The 19,592-nt window shown below is 42.6% G+C and overlaps 2 protein-coding genes across 2 annotated transcripts; both read right to left on the bottom strand.

The window, feature by feature from the left end:
- Positions 1 to 4,698: 4,698 nt before the first annotated feature.
- Positions 4,699 to 5,898, bottom strand: LOC111966092 (coiled-coil domain-containing protein 42-like). The gene is made up of 2 exons (XM_023990516.2): positions 5,463 to 5,898; positions 4,699 to 5,225 (listed from the first exon to the last, which is right to left on the bottom strand). Exons 1-2 carry the CDS (start codon positions 5,658 to 5,660, stop codon positions 5,052 to 5,054), a joined length of 372 nt encoding a protein of 123 aa, XP_023846284.1. The 5' UTR covers positions 5,661 to 5,898; the 3' UTR covers positions 4,699 to 5,051.
- A 3,607-nt stretch (positions 5,899 to 9,505) lies between these two features.
- Positions 9,506 to 18,625, bottom strand: LOC111966733 (45 kDa calcium-binding protein). The gene is made up of 7 exons (XM_023991625.2): positions 18,496 to 18,625; positions 17,844 to 18,214; positions 15,222 to 15,358; positions 14,003 to 14,116; positions 13,105 to 13,263; positions 12,716 to 12,891; positions 9,506 to 12,462 (listed from the first exon to the last, which is right to left on the bottom strand). Exons 2-7 carry the CDS (start codon positions 18,161 to 18,163, stop codon positions 12,286 to 12,288), a joined length of 1,083 nt encoding a protein of 360 aa, XP_023847393.1. The 5' UTR covers positions 18,164 to 18,214; positions 18,496 to 18,625; the 3' UTR covers positions 9,506 to 12,285.
- Positions 18,626 to 19,592: the final 967 nt, after the last annotated feature.

Consider the following 19,592-nt stretch of genomic DNA (forward strand, 5'->3'; position numbering starts at 1 on the left):
ACAATCTGGCTTTATGCATGGTCGACACATTAGTAATAACATCAGGTTGATCTTAGATATGATTGACTATAATGACCTCATCCTTGATGATAGTTTTCTTATGTTTGTTGATTTTTATAAAGCTTTTGACACTAGCACATGAGTTAATGTTCAAAGCAATATGTTTTTTGGGGTTTGGTGACTTTTTTTTTAAAGCAGTCCAAACTTTATATAGTGGTTGTACCAGCTCTGTAAAATTAGCTCACGGAACATCCCAAATATTTAATATTGGGCGTGGCATTAGGCAGGGCTGCCAAATTAGTCCGTTTTTATTTTTATTGGTTACTCAAATTATGGCTCTTCATATCAAGAAAGGGAATTTTCAAGGTGTTTCAACACTTGAAAATGAATTTAAACTATGTCAACTGGCTGATGATACCACCATATTTTTGAGAGACAGGAATGAGGTTTCTAAAGCAGTTTCCTGTATTGGAGACTATTCCTTAGTTTCGGGTTTGAAAATTAATATCAATAAATCAAGTCTTATTTCCACTCAAGGATTGTGTTTTACAGGAAGGACATCTATTAGGACATCTACTTTGTGCATGACACAAGTAATTTTCCAACAATTGTTTACAGACAGATTATTTCACTTGTAATTCACTGTATCACAATACCAGTGGGTCAGAAGTTTACATACACTAAATTGACTGTGCCTTTAAACAGCTTGGAAAATTCCAGAAAATTATGTCATGGCTTTAGAAGCTTCTGAGAGGCTAATTGACATCATTTGAGTCAATTGGAGGCGTACCTGTGGATGTATTTCAAGGCCTACCTTCAAACTCAGTGCTTCTTTGCTTGACATCATGGGAAAATCAAAAGAAATCAGCCAAATACCACAGAAAAAAATTGTAGACCTCCACAAGTCCCGTTCATCCTTGGGAGCAATTCCAAATGCCTGAAGGTACCACGTTCATCTGTACAAATAATATTACACAAGTTTAAACACCATGGGACCACGCAGCCGTCATACCTCTCAGGAAGTAGACACGTTCTGTCTCCTAGAGATGAACGTACTTTGGTGCGAAAAGTGCAAATCAATCCCAGAACCACAGCAAAGGACAGTGTGAAGATGCTGGAGGAACCAGGTACAAAAGTATGTATATCCACAGTAAAATTAGTCCTATATTGACATAACCTGAAAGGCCGCTCAGCAAGGAAGAAGCCACTGCTCCAAAACCGCCATAAAAAAGCCAGACTACGGTTTGCAACTGCACATGGGGACCAAAGATTGTACTTTTTGGAGAAATGTCCTTTGGTCTGATGAAACAAAAATAGAACTGTTTGGCCATAATGCCATCGTTATGTTTGTAGGAAAAAAGGGGGAGCCTTGCAAGCCGAAGAACACCATCCCAACCGTGAAGCACGTGGGTGGCAGCATCATGTTGTGGGGGTGCTTTGCTGCAGGAGGGACTGGTGCACTTCACAAAATATATGGCATCATGAGGAAAGCAAAATGATGTGGATATATTGAAGCAACATCTCTAGACATCAGTCATGAAGTTTAGTCACAAATGAGTCTTCCAAATGGACAATGACCCCAAGCATACTTCCAAAGTTGTGGCAAAATGGCTAAGGACAACGACGTCAAGGTATTGGAGTGACCATAACAAAGCCCTGACCTCAATCCTGTGGGCAGAACTGAAAAAGCGTGTGGTGAGCAAGGAGGCCTACAAACCTGACTCAGTTACACCAGCTCTGTCAGGAGGAATGGGCCAAAATTCACCCAACGTATTATGGGAAGCTTGTGGAAGGCTACCCGAAACATTTGACCCAAGTAAAACAATTAAGGCAATGCTACCAAATACTGATTGAGTGTATGTAAACTTCTGACCCACTGGGAATGTGATGAAAGAAATAAAAGCTGAAATAAATAATTCTCTCTACTATTATTCTGACACTTCACATTCTTAAAATAAAGCGGTGAACCCAACTGACTTAAGACAGGGAATTTTTACTGGGATTAAATGTCAGGAATTGTGAAAAACTGAGTATAAATGTATTTGGTTAAGGTGTATGTAAACTTCCGACTTCAACTGTTCAATGGGGGAAAGCATGGAAAATTGCTATCAAATATTGTATCAGTAAGGTAAAGGAAGTTTCATTTAAAATGTTACATAGAATTTATCCTGTGAAACATGTTTTGGAAAGATTCAAGCTGAATATTGACTATAAATGTGATTTCTGTGGAATGGAGAAGGAGACCATTTTGCATTTGTTTTTTGCCTGTATTTATAGTAGAATATTTTGGATTGACATTAAGAATTTTATTACACAAAAATAGGACCGGTTGTACAATTTAATGGTTTTGATATGATTTATTTCAGAAATTCTGACATTGATAAAGATGTAGTGTTTTTAATTCAACTGCTAATAATATTAGGTAAATTTCATAATCACAAATGCAAATGGTCTAATTCAAAACCGAACTTTTTTTCACTTTATAAATGAATTTAACAAAATGGCACTACTTTAACTAAATTGAAAAACAAAAAGGCAATTAAAATTGGTTATATTATTAATGAATATGATTTGTTTTTTAGGATTCCTGGCAATGTAAATAGTTTGTATGTATGCTTGTTTGCATGTGACTATTCCTCTTTTGTTTGTTGATAAGGTAGCCTCCCGTGTGGCGCAGTGGTCTAGGGCACTGCATCACAGTGCTAGCTGCGCCACCAGAGTCTCTGGGTTCACGCCCAGGCTGGTCTGGGTTCGCGCCCAGGCTGGTCTGGGTTCGCGCCCAGGCTCTGTCGCAGCCGGCCGCAACCGGGAGATCTGTGGGGCGACGCACAATTGGCATAGCGTCGTCTGGGTTAGGGAGGGTTTGGCCGGTAGGGAGGGTTTGGCCGGTAGGGATATCCTTGTCTCAGTATGTAAAAAAAAAATATGTAATAAAATGTATGCACTCTACTGTAAGTTGCTCTGGATAAGAGCATCTGCTCTTGGCTGGTAGGGATATCCTTGTCTCAGTATGTTAAAATGTATGCACTCTACTGTAAGTCGCTCTGGATAAGAGCGTCTGCTAAATGACTAAAATGTAAATGTAATTAACATCCAATCACATTAACTGTTACTCTCTCGCGGTAATTCCACTAACTATGTAGCCAAACGTAGCTGCTGCTCATTCCGTTTGCTCGAAAATTGATAAATGGTTAAAATAAAGTAAGGCACATACCAGCTCTGCTGCTACTACCAGCAGTACTGCACCTGTCGACGACACAAGTTGTTCTGCTTCCATGAGCACATCAGTAATTCTACTTTTGTTGTTAGCCCAGCTAGCATGGAAACTGACAGTTATGAATCTGATGCAGCCGAAGAGCTACTGCCCCCTTACTTTTCTTTACTGACAATAATTTTCACTTGTCTGACAGCTTGCATGATGACGAGTTTCTCACACGACTGGCCTATCTGGGTGATGTTTTTTCTCACCTGAATGATCTGAATCTAGGATTACAGGAACTCTCCGCAACTATATTAAATGTGCAGGACAAAATTGAGGCTATGATTAAGAAGTTGGAGTTCTTCTCTCTCTGCATTAACAAGGACAACACACAGGTCTTCCATCATTGTATGAATGTTTGTGTGCAAATGAACTCAAGCTTACGGAGATTACGCAGGTACCTTCCAGAAATGGATGACACAAACAACTGGATTCGTTATCCCTTTCATGCCCTGCTTCCAGTCCACTGATCGATATCTGAACAAGAGAGCCTCATTGAAATTGTAACAAGCGGTTCAGTGAAAATTTAATTTAATCAGAAGCCACTGCCAGATTTCAGGATTGGGCTGCGCTCAGAGTATCCTGCCTCGGCAAATCGCGCTGTTAAGACACATATGCCCTTTGAAACCACGTACCTATGTGAGAGTTGATTCTCGGCCATCACTAGCATAAACTAAATACAGGCACAGACTGTGTGTGGAAAATGATTTATGACTGAGACTCTCCAATACATCCCAACATTGCAGAGTTATGTGCATCCTTTCAAGCACATCCTTCTCATTGACCTATGGTGAGTTATTCACAATGTTCAATGAACAAATAAGGTTTTATATGTAAGATGGTTAATAAATAAAGAGCAAAATTATTGATTATTATTATTTGTGCCCTGGTCCTATAAGAGCTCTTTGTCACTTCCCACGAGCCGGGTTGTGTTTAATAAATGTATCGTAAAAAACAACATTTGAGAGTGTGCTAACCCTGGTGCTAGAGTGGGTACGCAGCTGGAGGTTGAATGTTTGAAGGTGTACGGGACTATAAAAATTTTGGGAACCACTGAAGAGGATTCACAATTTATGCAAATGTAGGTATGATATCTGCTACATATTCTGGCAGATTAAGGGAATCCCCTTGATCAGAAAAAGGAGACAGGTAAACTATGCATCAGAGCACTCCACAGCTGTCATGACCTGCATAGATATCAGTATGATCATCATTTCTAGTTGTTCCCCACCATCTATTACTTGTGATGCAGAATACCCTATCCTGTGATTGGTTCATGAATAGTATTTTATTAGGATCCCCATTAGAAGCTGCTAAATCAGCAGCTACTCTTCCTGGGGTCCACACAAAACATAAAACATGACATAATACAGAACATCAATAGACAAGAACAGCTCAATGAATGAATTACATAAATATAAAATAAGAATACACACTTTCATACACTTATGCCTTAACAGCCCATACAGCATATACTCCTAATCATCATCAATGTTGCCGGCAATACTGCAGCCACTCGTTTCTTTTCATACTTTGTAATCCTTTGCTCTATTGCTACAATTGCTTTCTTTAAACAGGCTCTGAAATCCTAATGTCACAGCACCAATGTTCTGTAAACACCAGAGAGAATCACACAACATCAGGAAGTCAAAGTGTTTCACACGATACAATAACCATCTGTGTCCTCGGTCCTTTCCTCTTACGTAAATATTATGAACATTCGAATCTAGCGACCCTCAACTTTGCACAAACAGCATAATGCTGAGTCATGTGTTTACAGCAGCACAGTAGCCTATGGTACCTTTTCCAGCTGCTTAGGAGGGTCCTCTGGAGCAACAGGTAAATCCCCAGTGTCTTTGGCCCTCTTGCACACACTCTGGTAAAGATTGATAGTGGCCATCTTGATTGTGCACAACAGAAGTGTCTTCTTGGCAGCTGTGTTCTGAATGTGGGCCCATCTTGATTCCTGTATATCAAGAGAGAAATGGTAATCATTTGATCAAACCGTCTTTGATTTCAGACTCTCTTAGTAACCTGGCTGGTTTCCCAGACTAAAACTAGGAGGTTCAGTGGTAGATCGCCATTCAGTTAGCTTGTATGTCCAGGACTAGCTTTATTCATCTGTGTCCGAGAAACTGTGTCCCTCAGAGATAAATCACCATAAAATACACATTATAAGGAGAGTGATCATCTCATGTCTCACCCAGATGATGCCCTCAGCGGGGGCCTTGTCCAGCTGGCTCTGTAGCTGGGCCAGAGTGTTGTAGTGCAGCAGGGTGTCGTTACTCTGCTCTGTGAAGGGGGGCAGCTGGGCTCGGGCTTTCTCTGTGCTGTCCTGGTTCTGCTGGGTAGTAGGCACCAGGTCTTCCCGGGTCAGCATCAACGTGTCGTAGCGAGACATCACCCGTCGGGCCTCCTGAAACTTAGAGAGAAAAAATCAACCCCTAGCCCATACGGCCTAAGCACTTGTATAGACCTAAGATCCTGTACCACTTTATCCAGGTAATGGGGGTAGATGGCATTCTTTTGCACTCTAGACAGTCCCTCCGATGTGAGCTTTTGTATCCTCCTGTAGAGTGACCATGTCCACCTGCTTCTGATTAGTCATTTCCCTCTCTCGGCCGGCTTTCCTAACAGCTCAACATCGTTTCACCTCGTTGTCCTGAGTGAGATCATGGGTGAGTATAACAAGTTTATCTCTGAGTGAGGTCATGGAAGAGTATGACCAATTAATCTCTGAGTCTGACTGATGGGTAGAGTATATTGTTTAGGCTAAGAAGTGATGTTCAGAAGCTATGACAGTACCTTAAGAAAGTTGTCAAATTTCAGCAAATTTCTCTGAGCTCATCCTTGCGGATTCTCAGGGCTCTGAGAGTTGACTCAAAATCCTGAAACCCAAACAGATTGTAAAGTGAGACTATCATACAGGAGGAGGGTTGAGGATTGAGCCAAATTTCTTGAAATGTTTGAAATATGTTTCACCTCTCTTTGCAGTTTCATAGCTTTGTGGACCTCCATGTCCTCCCGCCTCTTCTGCAGGAGACTGGAGGAGGGAGCCAGCCTTCCTGTCAAAATGGTCAGTGGTGATTGACCATCTTATTCCTTAACATAAAATGATCATTAACAGAAGGCTCATGGTTTGTGTTTGAGTAGGTAGAGGAAAGTAATACATTCATGTAACAGATAGAAGCTGCTAACATTTTAGGAGAAAGTTCCTAAAATGTCTAGGTTAAATGTCACATTTTTACTCACAACAGGTAGTCTCGAAGGTTCTCGCCAAAATATATTTTGAAATAGTCGGACAAATTTACTGACACGTTTATAATCTACTAATAATATTTTTCATATACTATATATTAAATGTCAGGAATTGTTTATAATCAACTAATAATATTTTTCATATACAATATATTAAATGTCAGGAATTGTTTATAATCAACTAATACTATTTTTCATATACAATATATTAAATGTCAGGAATTGTGAAAAACTGAGTTAAAATGTATTTGGCTAAGGTGTATGTAAACTTCCGACTTCAACTGTATAATTCAAGGCCTAATGTTTTTGTTTTGACAATTTCTGTGGGTAGCTTTACAAAGACAATGCAGTTCACAGAATTGAGTCATAATATAACAATGGTCTCATAGCAACTACAACTATTACAAATAAAAACAGAATGGAAAGAATAATGTACATAATAAAATGTATTGTTTTACATTTACATTTAAGTCATTTAGCAGACGCTCTTATCCAGAGCGACTTACAAATTGGTGCATTCACCTTATGATATCCAGTGGAACAACCACTTTACAATAGTGCATCTAACTCTTTTAAGGGGGGGGGGTTAGAAGGATTACTTTATCCTATCCTAGGTATTCCTTAAAGAGGTGGGGTTTCAGGTGTCTCCGGAAGGTGGTGATTGACTCCGCTGACCTGGCGTTCGTGAGGGAGTTTGTTCCACTTGGGTGGCAGAGCAGCGAACAGTTTTGACTGGGCTGAGCGGGAACTGTATCCTCGAGTAGGGAGGCGAGGCAGGAGCGCAGAGGTGGATGAACGCAGTGCCTTGTTTGGGTGTAGGGCCTGATCAGAGCCTGAAGGTACGGAGGTGCGTTCCCCTCACAGCTCCGTAGGCAAGCACCATGGTCTTGTGGTGCGGAGCGAGCTTCAACTGGAAGCCAGTGGAGAGAGCGGAGGAGCGGGGTGACGTGGAGAGACTTGGGAAAGTTGAACACCAGACGGTGCGGGCGGGTTCTGGATGAGTTGTAGGGTTTAATGGCACAGGCAGGGAGCCCAGCCAACAGCGAGTTGCAGTAATCCAGACGGGAGATGACAAGTGCCTGGATTAGGACCTGCGCCGCTTCCTGCGTGAGGCAGGGTCGTACTCTGGGAATGTTGTAGAGCATGAACCTACAGGAACGGGTCACCGCCTTGATGTTAGTTGAGAACGACAGGGTGTTGTCCAGGATCACGCAAGGTTCTTAGCACTCTGGGAGGAGGACACAATGGAGTTGTCAACCGTGATGGCGAGATCATGGAACGGGCAGTCCTTCCCGGGAGGAGCAGCTCCGTCTTGCCGAGGTTCAGCTTGAGGTGGTGATCCGTCATCCCACTGATATGTCTGCCAGACATGCAGAGATGCGATTCACCACCTGGTTATCAGAGGGGGAAAGGAGAGATTAATTGTGTGTCGTCTGCATAGATGATAGGAGAGACATGTGAGGATATGACAGAGCAAGTGACTTGGTGTATAGCGAGAATAGGAGAGGCCTAGAACAGAGCCTGGGGGACACAGTGGTAGAGCACGTGGTGCGGAGACAGATTCTCACGCCACCTGGTAGGAGCGACCTGTCAGGTAGGACGCAATCCAAGCGTGGGCCGCGCGGAGATGCCCAGCTCGGAGAGGGTGAGAGGAGGATCTGATGGTTCACAGTATCAAAGGCAGCCGATAGTCTTAGAAGGATGAGAGCAGAGGAGAGAGAGTAGCTTTAGCAGTGCGGAGCGCCTCCGTGACACAGAGAAGAGCAGTCTCAGTTGAATGACTAGTCTTGAAACCTGACTGATTTGGATCAAGAAGGTCATTCTGAGAGAGATGCAGGAGAGCTGGCCAAGGAGGACGTTCAAGAGTTTTGGAGAGAAAAGAAAGAAGGGATACTGGTCTGTAGTGTTGACATCGGAGGGATGTGTAGGTTTTTTCAGAAGGGGTGCAACTCTCGCTCTCTTGAAGACGGAAGGGACGTAGCCAGCGGTCAAGAATGAGTTGATGAGCGAGGTGAGGTAAGGGAGAAGGTCTCCGGAAATGGTCTGGAGAAGAGAGGAGGGGATAGGGTCAAGCGGGCAGGTTGTTGGGCGGCCGGCCGTCACAAGACGGAGATTTCATCTGGAGAGAGAGGAGAAAGAGGTCAAAGCACAGGGTAGGGCAGTGGGAGCAGAACCAGCGGTGTCGTTTGACTTAGCAAACGAGGATCGGATTGTCGACCTTCTTTTAGGTTGACGAAGATCATCACAGAGGGGAGGAGGGAGGGAGGAGGGGAGGAGGTTCAGGAGGGAGGAGAAGGTGGCAAAGAGCTTCCTAGGGTTAGAGGCAGATGCTTGGATTTAGAGTGGTAGAAATTGGCTTTAGCAGCAGAGACAGAAGAGGAGAATGTAGAGAGGAGGGAGTGAAAGGATGCCAGGTCGAGGGAGGCAAGTTTTCCTCCATTTCCGCTCGGCTGCCGGAGCCCTGTTCTGTGAGCTCGCAATGAGTCGTCGAGCCACGAGCAGGAGGGGAGGACCGAGCCGCTGGAGGATAGGGGACATAGAGAGTCAAGGGATGCAGAAAGGAGAGAGGAGGGTTGAGGAGGCAGAATCAGGAGATAGGTTGGAGAAGGTTTGAGGCAGAGGGAAGAGATGATAGGATGGAAGAGGAGAGAGTAGCGGGGGAGAGAGAGCGAAGGTTGGGACGGCGCGATACCATCCGAGTAGGGGCAGTGTGGGAAGTGTTGGATGAGAGCGAGAGGGAAAAGGATACAAGGTAGTGGTCGGAGACTTGGAGGGGAGTTGCAATGAGATTAGTGGAAGAACAGCATCTAGTAAAGATGAGGTCAAGCGTATTGCCTGCCTTGTGAGTAGGCAAGTTTTCTGGCAAGCTCCAGTAAAAGTTGTATAATTTGAAACGCCTAGCGAAGAACTATTGGCCATCAAGTTAGTATGCAAGAATGTTGAAATATACATTTATGGAGGCATAAAACATTAGGGTACAGACTATGGTCAGAGATTGGTAAGAAATATTTATTGTTTAATCTGGAATACAATGTATAGCTAAAGCGTTGTCACATTCTGATAGCATGAGCTTTTTCTTTTATAATTTCAATTATATTACAGGATCTCAGCGGGATCGAAGTTACTGATGTATTTCCACAGGATATTGTCCTTGAAGCAGGAAAGCAATTGATGAATGCATATTACACATACAGTACCAATCAAAAGTTTGGACACACCTACTCATTCCAGGGTTTTGATGAAGACATCAAAACTATGAAATAACACATATGGAATCATGTGGTAACCAAAAAAAGTGTTAAACAAATCAAAATATTTTATATTCTTCAAAGTAGCCACCCTTTGCCTGGATGACAGCTTTGCACACTCATAGCATTCTCTCAACCAGCTTCATGAGGAATGCTTTTCCAACAGTCTTGGTGGTCCCACATATGCTGAACACTTGTTGGCTGCTTTTCCTTTACTCTGCAGTTCAACTCATCCCAAACCATCTCATTTGGGTTGAGGTCGGGTGATTGTGGAGGCCAGGTTATCTGATGCAGAACTCCAACCCTCTCCTTCTTGGTCAAATAGCCCTTACACAGTCTGGAGGTGTGTTGGGTCATTGTCCTGTTGAAAAACAAATGATAGTCCCACTAAACGCAAACCAAATGGGATGGCGTATCGCTGCATAATGCTGTGGTAGCCATGCTGGTTAAGTGTGCCTTGAATTCTAAATAAATCACTGACAGTATAACCAGCAAAGCATCCCCACACCCCCATGCTTCACGGTGGGAACCACACATGCGGAGATCATCCGTTAACCTACTCTGCGTCTCACAAAGACACAGCGGTTGGAACTAAAAAATCTCAAATTTGGACTCATCAGACTAAAGCACATATTTCCACCGGTCTAATGTCCATTGCTCGTGTTTCTTGGCACAAGCAAGTCTCTTCTTATTGGTGTCATTTAGTAGTGGTTTCTTTGCAGCAATTCAACCATGAAGGCCTGATTCATGCAGTCTCCTCTGAACAATTGATGTTGAGTTGTCTGTTACATATAGTCTGTGAAGCATTTTTTTGGGCTGCAATTTCTGAGGCTGGTAACTCATCCTCTGCAGCAGAGGTAACTCTCGGTCTTCCTTTCCTGTGGCGGTCCTCATGAGTGCCAGTTAACATAGTGCTTGCTGTTTTTTGTGCTTTGAAGAATCTCAAATATAAAATCTATTTTGATTTGTTTAACACTTTTTTAGTTACTACATGATTCCATGTGTTATTTAAGTTTTGTAGAAAATAGTAAAAAAAGAAAAACCCTGGAATGAGGTTGTGTCTAAACTTTTGAATGGTACTGTATATTACAGAGCTTTGTCAAAGCATGACAAGGGGTACGAACATGGCTGAATTGGTAGGATCCACAAGGAATTTCTCAATGACAAATAATATCCATCTGGTATTTAAGTTCAACATTTGCAGAAACTGGATAAAACAAATAAGCATTGAAAAACTAAAAATACAACACTGGGAAAATAAAGATATATATTTTTTAACATATTGATGTAACTGCTTTGAGAGAAAACAAAAGACTAACAACAAATAAATAAATAAGTTAATTTCTTACACCAGTCTCAAACACAGATTTGGACAATTGACAAGGGCAAGGTACCCAGAGGGCTCATGTCAAAATCCCGCAAAAACATAAAAAAAAAATAATAATAAATCCCCAACCCTGATTACAAGCACACCTCTTCTTTACTTTCAGTTATGACATATTTGTGTATCAAAAACAATCAGACCCATGTTAACAAATTGCTAATTAATTTGTAATGATTGTATCAGATATTTAACAGAGTTTACATATTTTTGGAAATGCTTAAATGCACAACCCCAGTTGGGATTATAGACACAAAGGCAAACAAATGTATGGAAACAATGAGACATTTTTGCAGTAGAGGTTTAAAACACCATAATTATGACATAAGCACTAATTTCAAAGAATAGGATGGATCAGAGAATCATCAACACCTATCAGGACATAGCAGTGTAACCTTCTTACCAAATAGACAAATGTCAAACAATTGTTTACAAGGGCAGCAAGCACGTAGTCATTGAGTGTGGAGAGTACAGTGGTTACTGGGGTTCAGCTCAGTGGTCAATATGATTGATGACTTGGTAAAGAACATTTACTTCCGAGCAACATTGTGAAATGTAGATCTGTAGAATGTGATGGGAAATCCAAAGAATGAAGATATTTACATTCTTTACAGTTATGCAATTTAAATAATTTTGCAGTAAAAACAGAACGATTCTGCACTACTACAAATATTGTAGGCCCAATTGTGTAAGTTGTCCTTACACCTCAATTATTTCACTGGAGGGGAAAAAATGAATCTTGTTCCAATTACTCAGACATAAATTTCACAATATATCATCAAACACAAATGAATCATGAAGTTGACGCAGTGTCTAGAATGCACTGAAAACCCAAAATGCATTATCATACGTGAAATAATGCAACTTAAGTCCCACTGTAGACAGAAGGCAGACTTTGGCAATGGTTCATTCTGATGTTTAGAAGAGGMAGACAGTCCAGAAATGAAGGATGTTTTATGCCTTACTTTAAGAGTCACTGGGGGAGGCCAGGTCACTCGGCTGGGGCTAGGATTTAAACACAGAATTGCACACTAGAACATCAGGCTTTTCTTTCCATCAATAAGACAGACCTGTCCTTAGAGAATACTTATGAGGATGCCCACATTAGAAGGGAAAGGGAGGATTTTGTCAGCTTGTCTTCAGAACTCCTCGTGAACATTCCGGGCATAGTCCATGAGCTTGCTGCCAGTGAAGTATTCGCTGTACTTGAGAATCTCCTCCAGCTCCAAGTTGTGGTTCTGGTTCTCGTCGGCCACAGCGATCATCTGCTTAGCCTCGTTCAGCGCATTGTACTCGTTCATAGGGTCCATGTACTCCTGGAGAGTAGTGATGGCATGAGTGAAAGACAGGGAAAAAGGAAGGAAATGAGTCTAAAATGTTCATGGTATACTCTGCAACTATAAAATGACACTATCCTATACAAGGTCCTGCAGTGTACCCAGTGGAAAGAGTCCTCTGTGACATGATATTTGTTCCGTCTGTGTTTACATATAGGCCTTTACGACCCATCATAAACCTAGCCTTTGTAGCGTTTTGTAGCTATGGGTTTTTCTAACGCACGACACCCACCTCTAGTTCCTCCATGGTCACGATGCCGTCATGGTTCCTGTCGATGACCTCCTCAAACTCCTTCTTCCTCTCTCGTACCCAGTCATCGTCGATGTCCTGGGCCTGCTGGTTCTCCACGGTGCCCATGGGCAGGGAGATGAACTCAGACAGAGTCAGCTTCTTGTCACCGTCCTGGTCTTTAAAAACACAAAATAAATATCAAACTCAAACAACAGATTAGATTGTAAAGCTTTTCATGATTGATCATGGGTCATCCACAATTTATGTATTTATTCTGTGTACTTTAAACAATTGTCATTTTCTTATTCAAATCATTGTTTTCACAAAACCCAGTTATGGCCTTATGCATACACACTAACTGAATTCAAATCATATGAGAAAGTACATACCGAGGTCACGAACGATCTCCTTGACCATGTATTTGAGCATGCCTTTGCTGTGCTCGGGATGCAGGAAGGAGAGAAACTCTTCCTCGTTCAGCAGCTGGTCGGCTGGGGGGTTATCAGCCTGAAACCAACGGTCCTTCAGACTCTCCAGCACCTCCTGGGCTGCAGGGATTCAAATAATAAGGTAATTTGATCATCCACTGAGACACATTCAATACAAGCATTATTGGCAGAGCAAAATGAAAAAGACTTATCGTGATCAGAACATTAAAACATTTGGAAAAGTAGGATATTGGTTTGGGGGTAGGTTATTTTCTTTTTTATACTTTTTACCCCTTTTTGTCTCCCAATTTCGTGATATCCAATTGGTAGTTACAGTCTTGTCCCGTCGCTGCATCTCCTGTACGGACTCGGGAGAGAGGCACGCGTCCTCCGAAACACGACCCCGCCAAGCCGCACTGCTTCGTGACACACTGCTCGCTTAACCCGGAAGCCAGCCCCACCAATGTGTTGGAGGAAACGCCGTACAGCTGGCTACCTGAAGTTAGCGTGCATGCGCCCGGCTGCCACAAGGAGTCGCTAGAGCGCGATGGGACAAGGACATCCCAGCTGACCAAACCCTCCCCTAACCCTTACGACGCTGGGCCAATTGTGCGATGCCTCATGGGTCTCCTGGACGCGGCCGGCTGCGACACAGACTGGGATCACACCCGGATGTGTAGTGATGCCTCTAGCACTGCGATGCAGTGTCTTAGACTGCTGCACTACTCGGGAGGCCCTGGGTAGGTCAATTTCAACAATAGCATGCTAGGATGTGGTAAGAAAATAAGGAATCCTGATTAACCAGGAGAAATGCATGGACTACAGCTAAAGTGGATGATATTGTGGTGGACTAACTTACTCTCCTCGTCCACCTTCAGTTCTTCACTGTTCTTTATCTTGTCAGCCATTTCCTTCTCGTTGAATCCTTTGCTGGCCAGAAACTTCACCCGGTATTCATCCCACGTCACATGTCCTATGGTGAGAATAGATCAGTTAAGGGACTGGGGCTTGACTGTGTAGGAAGAATTTTGAGCCGGATGTGAGAAACAGTGCTGTATTGTCATCAGGTCTGAGCTATATTGTGGCCCACAGATCAGCTCTAAGGCCTAACAGTAGGACATCAGTGTTGGTAACAAACATTGCTCTTAATAGGTGACCACTATGGCTGTGTATCAAGGAGGTATTCATTAGGGAACACCTACAGAAAATGAAAACTAGTGGTTCTTGTTGGGGGAACGGGAAAGATAGCCTAGGTCAGGGCGATATGCCCTAAAAATCTAAATTTTTTCAACATTATGGGTGATTCACGACATACAGTATTTCTAATGTGAAATTAGGCCAAAAATAAGCCCCATTTAGAATGTAATTTTTTTAAATCAAAATAGTTGAACCTGCTATTTTTGCAATATGACTGATCTGGCTTTCAAGTCTGTGAAGTCTGTCTGTGCCCTTTTTGTAACAAATTTAACCAGAATCATGCATAATTCTCATTCACTAATAATGCCTAACTTCTTATAGCAGGCATTATAGAAAATGAACACTCATAAACAACCTCTCAAGCACAAGTCCACGTGCAAGTGAGTAGCCAGCTAATCTTTATAGTTCAAGTTTAGCCAACTTGGATCTATTTGCTAGATAACAAGGTAGAACATTAATTGTTATGAACACACTCTTCTGTCCATCTCCAACGGTTTAAACAGCATGCTAGACTGACCATTTTGCTCAGATGTTGAAATCAGGTGGCCTACCTTATTTCTCAGAATGAGAATGAATTGCCAATTCCTTATATAAAAATGTGTTTTATGCTTATTGCACATTTATAAAAACACTGCTAGTGGCACATGGTACCAGATGTGACAAACTGAGCATACATTTTCCAGAATCAATGTTCATTGTAGTGTTTTAGTAGTGTCTGCTCTGCGTGCAATTTGAGTAGTTGAGACATAAGAAACGGTATGGATAGAAATGTTAATTCAATATATCGCCCAGCCCTAAGGTAGCTCCACCCTGTTGCAGTCAGTTTTCTTCCATTTGGTGCCTAATGAATAAGACACAGATAATTGTGTAATCTCTCTTACCATCTCCATCTGGGTCCACAGCATGGAAGCTCATCTTGTTCTCCCTCACAGCCTCCTGGAAGTGTTCTTCTGTCTTCTCCATGATCCAGCGCTGCATCTCTTGGGCACTGACGCTCTTGTCTTTATTAAAGTCCACCCTGAGAATGGTAGACAGGAAAGTAGCCAGCAGATCTTCAGTTCTACATTTACATTTTGGTCATTTAGCTAGCAGACGCTCTTATACACACAACTTACAGTCAGCGTTTTCAAACACAAACACTCAACTGGAGTATCAAATTCAAGTAGTTTATTAAAATCCACTATCATATATATGCTTCAGCCCCAAACCCAGATAATTTTGTATAGTTCTACAACTGAGTAAGATGCAACCGTAGCTCAAAATATGGTTTCAACGGTTTAAGCTTTCATGTTTTTCCAACACAGTCATTCCTTTTGCATATAGGGTAACATAATGGAACGCTAGTAAGGATTTGTCAAGGAACCTGCTTTTCTGGCAAGTGGACATTTCTCAAGGGTGACAAGTAGGATTATAAAATCTGTACTGTTTCAACAGTATTTATAAATCAGCCTCCTAGCTTTTACTACATGGCACCTAGCTTACCCAGTATGGGGTAGACGAGGACAGGTATTTACTTAGACTGCTGTGGTTGATCTATTACAGGTGCACTCACCTCCATGTTCTCAGGAACACTGCGTTGCTTATCATAACAGATAGCCTATTTGTTTATGCCCCCTATTCTTTGAAATAGGAACCGGAGCATGAAAAGGTGTACACATTAAATAGATTTTCTGGTACTTTTGTATACTTTTTAGCCAGTAGTTCTGAAAGTAAAAGCCAAAAGTGGTCACCGAAAATTGTTACATCACAAACACAAAAGTATGTGGACACCCCTTCAAATTAGTGGGTTCGGCTATTTCAGCCACACCCGTTAATGACAGGTGTATAAATAGAGCACACAGCCATGCCATCTCTATGGACAAACATTAGCAGTGGCACGTCATAGGATGCCACCTTTCCAACGTCAGTTTGTTAAATGTCTGCCCTGCTAGAGCTGCCTCGGCCAACTGTAAGTGCTGTTATTGTGAAGTGGAAATGTCTAAAAGCAACAACAGCTCAGCCGTGAAGTGGTAGGCCACACAAGCTCACAGAATGGGACCGCCAAGTGCTGAAGCGTGTAAAAATCATCTGTCCTAGGTTGCAACACTCACTACAGAGTTCCAAACTGCCTCTGGAAGCAATGTCAGCACAAGAACTGTTTGTCGGGAGCTTCACGAAATGGGTTTCCATGGCCGAACACAAGCCTAAGATCACCATGCGCAATGCCAAGCGTTGGCTGGTGTGGTGTAAAGCTCATCACCATTGGACTCTGGAGCAGTGGAAACGCATTCTCTGGAGTGATGAATCACGCTTCACCATCTGGCTGTCCGACCAACTAATCTGGGTTTGGCGGATGCCAGGAGAACGCATCCTGCCCGAATGCATAGTGCCAACTGTAACGTTTGATGGAGGAGGAATAATGGTCTGGGACTGTTTTTCATGGTTCGGGTTAGGCCCCTTAGTTCCAGTGAACGGAAATCTTAATGCTACAGCATACAATGACATTCTAGATGATTCTGTGCTTCCAACTTTGTGGATACAGTTTGGGCATGGCCCATTCCTGTTTTAGCATGACAATGCCTATGTGCACAAAGCGAGGTCCATACAGTACTGGTTTGTTGAGATCGGTGTGGAAGAACTTGACTGGCCTACACAGAGCCCTGACCTCAACCCCATCAAACACCTTTGGGATGAATTGGAACGCCGACTGAGCCAGGCCTAATCGCCCAACATCAGTGACCAACCTCACTAATGCTCTTTTGGCTGAAATAAAGCAAGTCCCCGCAGCAATGTTCCAACATCTAGTGGAAAGCCTTCCCAGACGAGTGGAGGCTGTCATAGCAGCAAAGGGGGACCAACTCCATATGAATGCCCATGCTTTTAGAATGAGATGTTCAACGAGCAGGTGTCCACATACTTTTGGTCATGTAGTGTATGTGCAGATATGTGCACGACGTCATTGCTCTCGCTCTGCGTGCGCATCTTGTTAGCTGTTTCTCAAATGGTCGTGGGGCTGAAGCTCATTATCTAGAATTCAAATTGTTAGGAGGCTGGCCTATGTGAGGGGAAATGTAGGGGAAATGGTGCAGCAAAGCTTCCAGAAAAACAGTTGCTTTCAAACTCGAGATTTTGTGGCTGTGGTAAGACAGTAATTCTGCACATAGAGCATGCATGTATGAACTAGACATTGACACATCCAGCACAAAGCGGAAGGTTTAAAAAAAATACTTAGTTGGAAAAATTCCAGAGCACATCTTTAACTGGATGTGTATAGGCTACATAGACAGTGGACTCTTCAATTGATCACAATTACAACCTTGCATCTACACACCATTTCACAATTTGGCCTAAACAAAAGTCAACTGCAAATTAAGGCTATATGGTGAAAAAATTCCAACACAGACACACTATAAAGCTAAAGCTGTGTCATCATCAGGGGACTTTACTCAACTCAGAGAGTTGAAAGTAGTCAGCTGTACATGACTCACGAGTCATGAAATTGAAAGCCAGTAATCCCCACTTACTTGCTGAAGATCTCAATGAGCTTCTTCCTGTTCCTCCTGGGCTCAGAGTCCTCCTCAAACTCCTCCATCTCCTTACCCAGGAACACCTCCTGATGGAAGCCTTTATTGATGTGACCATCCATCTCCAGCTTCACCCCATTTAGATGGTCTGGGGGAAGAATCTCATTCTCCTCTTTACTTGTGGGGTTGTTTTTGTCCTTCAGGGCTGACATGTTAGCTGGCCGGGCATGGACGTCCATGGTGTTGTGGAGCAGGCAGAACAGGGCCATGGACACAGCCATAAGGTGCCTGCACCAAGCCGTCCTGCAGTACATAGCCATGGCTTCTTCCAAGTGCAATGTCCTTGCTTGTTCAAGGGCTGATTAACACACCTGTCAACACAACATTGGGTAAGTTTGCCATGTGGCTAGCTTCCATCATCACTGACTACTATTAGCTAGTGTTCTTACTAGCTACATTTCTTAGTTAGCTAGCTACGAAGCCCAACACAATGCTTAGCCAGGCAGGTCTTATCCGGAAGTGCTCTAAATGATGCACACTCACATAAAGCTAACGTTAACAAGGCAGCACATAGTTAACGTTAACTAGCTACATAACACACAGCAATAGCTAATCGCGTATGAGGACAGCTGCCTCGTCAACGTTGACCTACCTGATTTTGAGCTCCAACGACACAAATTTGGAACGTATCTCGGAAATAAATGCCAGCAAATGGATGAGATAGCCCACCTACCTAGCTAACAATGACAAGAATGCGTCGTCGTACGAGCAAAACAAACCGACCAACCACAACTGTCAGATTGGTTCTATTTCCTGTACACGTGGCGGCTCCAAAGTTCACGCACGACAGACCCTCCTCTTTAGACTTTAGCTGCGGAATCGATGCTAGTGGTTAGCTGTTTGCTCATCCGCACCTGCCAGCAATTGATAACTCATCCACAACCGCCAAATAAATGTGACAAAATCCAAATCTGAGGTCAGCACCCAACCCTAATCCACAAATATAGAACATAGGCTACAGTCAAAGACTGCATGACGTTACCTGATATAGATGTTTCTGCTTATAATTTCAGACATTTTGGTAGGCTATTTGTTAGTCAACTTGACTATAATTAGATACATGTAGCTTCTCTTTTGTCATTATGTTCCCCTAGAAGTCTAAATAAACATTTGCTCAACAGAATAATGTAATAGATCGATAGAATGAATGCTTTAATCTAGTTGACATTGGTAACGTTTTCTCTGTAATCTTTCGCGGACGTTTAGGGACTGGGGAGAAAATACAATAAAGCAAAAAATAAATGGCAAAGATTTTCTGTGCAAAATGTCCAAATAACATAAATGTATGGCTCTAAGGAAAAAGAAAGCTGTGAAAACGACCCAACGTGTTTCTGATACGATTTCAGTTCGGCTTCGATGCCTATTTGATGTGGTTGAAATATTATAAGATTTTATGATGCATTTATGACGTAGACAGCACATCTACAGAGGGTAACTGACTGAGCGTTGCATTCTCTCAAGATGCAGAAGTAAATCATATTTCTCCACTCCTGTTCCCGTCCAAATATTGGCTACATTTGGTGTATAATTTTACTGCAAGAAATGCTCAATTCTTACTGTTCTAATTATGTTGGTAATACGTTTTTAATAGCAGTAAGGTACCTCGAGGGTTTGTGGTATATTGCCAATATACCACGGCTAAGGGCTATGTCCAGGCACTCCACAACGAACCGTCCTTAGCCGAGGTAT

Source organism: Salvelinus sp. IW2-2015, linkage group LG7, assembly GCF_002910315.2.
Source record: "Salvelinus sp. IW2-2015 linkage group LG7, ASM291031v2, whole genome shotgun sequence".
NCBI lineage: Eukaryota > Metazoa > Chordata > Actinopteri > Salmoniformes > Salmonidae > Salvelinus > Salvelinus sp. IW2-2015.